We start from the raw sequence: 4,913 nt of genomic DNA, 5'->3' as shown, positions 1-4,913 counted from the left end.
TGGCTGTTGTTTCCCTCAGGAGAGTCCGAGGCCTGCGGGGGCCGCCCCCTCGGTGCCAGCGACCGGGAGGCTGCGAGGGAGGGGAGGGCACGGCGGGTCGGGCTCGGGGGCTGCCCACGCTCCGTAGGCGCGATTAGCGTTAAACGATGGTTAGCACGAAACCCTGTAAATGGCAGCTCGTTCGTGCGGGGGGGAGTGCCGGCGGTTGCTGCGGGGCAGTGAAATTTCCCCTCCCAGTCAGGGACGCGGGGTGTTGACCGTTGTTCCCGCACAGGCACACACCTCCGGGTGCTTTTGGGCTCCGAAATTAACTTAACCCTGGGTATTTCAAATGAAGGGAAGGATTCAGGCTTTTTATAGCCCGTGGTCCGTGTTCTTAGTCTAATGTGATTTTATTGTTGTCGTTGTTTTGTTATTCTTTTTCCGCAGCGATGGAAGCGAGTCCCATCGTGACGTCCAAGCAGCGGGAGGAGGTGGTACACGGGGTCCCGACGGAGGTGGTGTGCACGGCGTTCTCCAACTCTGTCCTCGTGGTAGTCACGCAGTACGGCAAGATGGGGACAATCGTCTACGTGGACCCCAACACAATCGGTAACAACGTGGGCAGGCCCTCCCTCACCACAAAGGTGCTACTGGGCAAGGATGAGGTGAGAGCTGATATACAGTGCACAGGCAGCAAGGATAAGGGGGAAATGTAGTAGGTGGGGCTGTGCAAGTTGCCAGGGAGTTGGTGAATCACAGCAGTTAAGCAGTGTTTGCACAGTGGTAAGATTAATTTTAAAATCTCTTCTGAAGGAAAAGGGGTTCATCAGAAAAGTATGCACGCTCATCTGCTCTTTGACATAACAAAAGTTTAACTGTGAGTGGTTTGGACATCTGTTATTTTGTGTCCTACAGGATATGGATTGCTTCGCCATGTTTGTGGAAGGTTTGATAAAGGTCCTGTTGATTTAAGGGTTGCAAGATAAAACATGCAGCCCTTGATAACCTTTTTTGGGTTTCTGTTCCATTGAGTTTGTTTTCCTTTTCAAGTCCCTTTTTTCGCCCCCACCCTCCCCGCCAATCTATGCCAGCCCCATAATGGACTTCAGTTGCCCTCTCCCAAGTGTGCCTGCCAGCACCTACCTTTGATAAAGTTTAATTTGTTTTGCTTCAGCAAAATGAGTTTTTATCGACCATTTCACAAAGCTGGAGAGAAAGAATAAAATGTGTTTCGCAAAGCATCAACTAGTCAAGCATTAAAACAGAAAGTTACAGAGCTACAAGATTTTGAGGCTTTCCATCAGGGTTGGAGCTATCAAATACTATTTGCTAACCTTAACTAGAAAAACTAGCAACACAAGTTCTCGATTCCTTCTGTGGCTTCCCCTTATGGAGTTCTCATTGTTCAGCAATAGGGATGCTTCTCTGGATGGGAGAAGTTTTGCTTTCCCTGTCGTGATGTCTGCTAATTCTGACCACCTCCACCCCCAAGCTTTTTTGTGTTTTATTTGGAAATGGGAAGTGCCTTTGTTTACTTTGTTATATAGTATTTTTAAGTCATCTTACCAACTTAATCGACCTAAACTTTAAGAAAAAGATTTCACTGGTTTGCTGTCTTCCTGCTTGTCACCATTAACATCCCTGTTGGGATGGTGCACACTTCCAGACCACACTGGTAGCTAAAATCAAGCAAACTCATCTTTCTGATAAATACATAATTGTGGGTGTAGATAAAACCTAGACAAGCTGGAGGTTCTTGTTAAAGAAGCCTCATTAACATTATACCCAGTTTCTTCCCTCCTTCAGCCTCAATACTTATTTCTGTTTTTCATTATTCATAAATCAAAACCTTGTCTTGTACACATTGCGTGCAAAAACTGTGTATATAACACCATTTTGGGGTCTCTAGGAATTGCAAAAATAGCAGGTTTTTTCCAGAGCTTGTCAGCAGAACATAACCCTCTTCAGCAACAAGTTTTTAAAAGAAAATTGTACTTGGAGACTTCTTCAGAAATCTGGCTATGATGGAAATAGAGGCATTTTGATGCATGGCTGCTTATATAATTTGATATTTGGTGATGTAGTTTGGGTGGGAGGATTAGCGGAAGGAAAGATTCTCTGTACTGACTTTCCAAGTTTTCCAGACCGGTACAAAACTCGATTAAAGTGCAGCTCCAGTTAGGTTGTTTCAGGGTGATTTCAGGTTGTCACTCATGGGTCTGAACTCTTCCATTTTAAGCTGGTTGAGAAAGTGCTTTCTAAAGTTCCCTGAACCGTGGCTTGGCTTTGCTGACCAGCCAAACTGCGTGTCTGTTCCCAATCACATTGGAACCGCTCAGCAAACTGCACGCTCAGTCTGAATCCAGTATCGACAGGTTCTCAACACGCTCCATGTCATTGCAGGACTCTTCCTCTCCTAACTTGTGTGGGAGGGCTCTCCCAGCTGTAAGTGTACATCTGTATACCTTTGCTTTTCAGCCCCTCGTTCACGTTTGTGCCAAAAACCTGGTGGCGTTTGTGTCTCAGGAAGCTGGGAACAAACCTGTTCTGCTTGCCATGGCTTTAAAGGACAAGACCATGGAAGGAATACAAGCTCTACGGGAAGTGATCCGAAGTTGCCAAGTGTGGTGAAGTTGTGCCATCTGGATTCAAGGAAATGATCCTGAGTCCATGACTCATCACCACTTATTTAAAAGGACAAGAAATGAAAATGATGGAATGTCTTTGTGCTGGTTTTGGACGTACTGAGGAATTTCATGAATTTTTCTCTACTGTGTAGAACATTTGTGGGTTTTGTTACTGTGACAGGTTTGCAGTCTATATAGTCAGTGATGAGACGAGAACAATTGTCTCAACATACAAGAGAAATAGTATTTTTATCACATTGGGTGGGATGTATATTTGGGAAACGGCACAGCTCTGCGTTTGTGTCCTGAGGAGCAATAGATGCCAAGCACTGTAGCTATGCTGTACCGCAAAGGGGGAACACCCAGTGCAGAGTGAATAAAAAACATTGACGAATCTAATTTTACCTGTTTTCTTTTTTGCTCTGTGAAAATCACTTCAATTGAAATACGAGCCTCAGTTACAAATCAACAGCAGTTGCATAATAGGAAAGATTTTCTGCCTGTTTTTAAGGAAATGAGTCCTATATGACTGCTTTTGTCCTTATGTCAGTCCCTTTCCTGATGTAATCTGAACCCATTTTGCACTTTCACTCCGATTCTAAAGAGAGGCAGATAATTATGCTCTGCAAATTTCATGAAAGCTGATGTCAGGGTGGAAGACAGGAACCCAAATTAGTGGTGAGAAAAAGACAAAATAACAGCTGCTTATGGCTTACATGGTACTAGCACATCAGAGAGGCAACACATACATAGCTTGGACCACCTGCAACAAGCTATCGCTCTCCTAAAGCACCTGTTGTAGGAGACATGGGGACGGGAGGGTTGGGGGGTACATAGGGGTGTTTCTCCCGAGTCCGTTGGAAAAAAGTGTTAGATGAAGTCATATGAGTTGACGCAATGCTCAATAGCCAACCTTTTGCCATTTGCTTGGAAAGCACATTTGTATTTACCTCGTCTTGTAACAGGTAACGCCAAGTAATAAATTTTTAAGTGCGCTGTTACACACTTTTGTCACTTACGGACGTAACAGAGCAGACAGAGACCAGGTCTTGGATTCTGGGCAGGGTAGACCCATGCTGTGTTAAGACCTCTTGGTACAGCAGAATCAGCACAGAGCCTGTGCCTGCCCTATGTAGATCCAGCTGCTGGGTCATTTCTGTTGCTAAAAAAATCCCCTAAAGGTAGAAAAGCAGAAAATGGATTTTGAAAGAACCCTTTTCTCTGAAGTAAGGGGTATTTACAGTATTTAAGGGATTATGAGAAATGAAACTTTTTTTAAAAGTACCTTCAAACACTGCAGGCTTGCAGCTGCCCTTGACAAGAAATTTAATCTAAAAATAATTTTCCAAACTGCGCTTCCAAGAATCGAAGATTTGCATCTGTCAGAACTCCAAATTTTCCTTCTTTTACACTTTTTTTTTTGTCTAGGAGGGCTGAGAGAGGCATGTGGAATTTGTTAATGTCAGTCCTGGTTTGCTAGTAGGGATTCTTTCCCAACACAAAATTCAGTGTATTTCCCAAATCGTGCTCTTATGGTGTCCGTAGCTCCAGCAGCTTGTGGAAACCATACATTAATTCACAAATTGAATGTAAATTGTATCTTCTTCCACTGTGGTGATATGGTGGCATACCACCGCTATGCCCCGAAGACCTGAGTGTTATTACCTAAAAGCCAACCACAAGTTAACCACCTTAATTTCCTGGCTGTGTGTGCCACCAGGTCTGCACAGGGTAAAGAAAGGACGTGGAGATCTCTCCCATTTGGTGCTCAGAGCCAGGACAGGCTTAACCTTGTTGCCTTTCCACAGGCAATAAATCAGACCACAAGCAATTGGTCCTTCGACTTTGCTCCTCTCTGCTCTGCAGTAAACCAGGGGAAGGCCTGCCCCAAAAACCAGGCACGAGTCTGTCGGTGCCACCAGCTGCCTGCCTGTTCGTCATCGCTATCCTCCAGGTAAGGATTAATTCCCAATTGCAGCAAAACCTGCCTTTGCTGCCCGAGCAGAAGCTCTCACCCACGGCCGCAGGACGTGCGCCGGGCTGCGCTGTGGCTTTCCATCCGTGTTTGCTTTCTGGGCGTGGGTGCCGAGCACAGCGGACTGGAAAGGTAAGTCAGGTAGCTTTTCCGCGGGAGGCAAAGCCCGACCTGCTGCTCCAGCTCCCACGGGGCCCCCGGGGTGCAGCGAGGGCGAGCGGGGCGCTGGCAGGGCTCGCTGCCAGCAGGCAGGCAGGGCTGGGAGGGTGCCCGGAGGAGGAGTCTCCCACGGGTGCAGGTGGAGGAGAACGCAGGGGATGCCGAGGCAG

At 46.4% G+C, this 4,913-nt stretch overlaps 1 protein-coding gene across 1 annotated transcript; it reads left to right on the top strand.

Annotated features, from left to right (window-relative positions):
* The first annotated feature begins 374 nt into the window (after window positions 1-374).
* PSMG3 (proteasome (prosome, macropain) assembly chaperone 3) lies at window positions 375-3,099 on the top strand. Its single transcript, XM_010570284.1, has 2 exons — window positions 375-647; window positions 2,461-3,099. Exons 1-2 carry the CDS (start codon window positions 432-434, stop codon window positions 2,611-2,613), a joined length of 369 nt encoding a protein of 122 aa, XP_010568586.1. The 5' UTR covers window positions 375-431; the 3' UTR covers window positions 2,614-3,099.
* The last annotated feature ends 1,814 nt before the right edge of the window (window positions 3,100-4,913 follow it).

Source organism: Haliaeetus leucocephalus, unplaced genomic scaffold, assembly GCF_000737465.1.
Source record: "Haliaeetus leucocephalus isolate CR32 unplaced genomic scaffold, Haliaeetus_leucocephalus-4.0 Scaffold295, whole genome shotgun sequence".
Taxonomy (NCBI): Eukaryota; Metazoa; Chordata; class Aves; order Accipitriformes; family Accipitridae; genus Haliaeetus; species Haliaeetus leucocephalus.
This window is presented reverse-complemented; position numbering and strand designations above follow the sequence as displayed.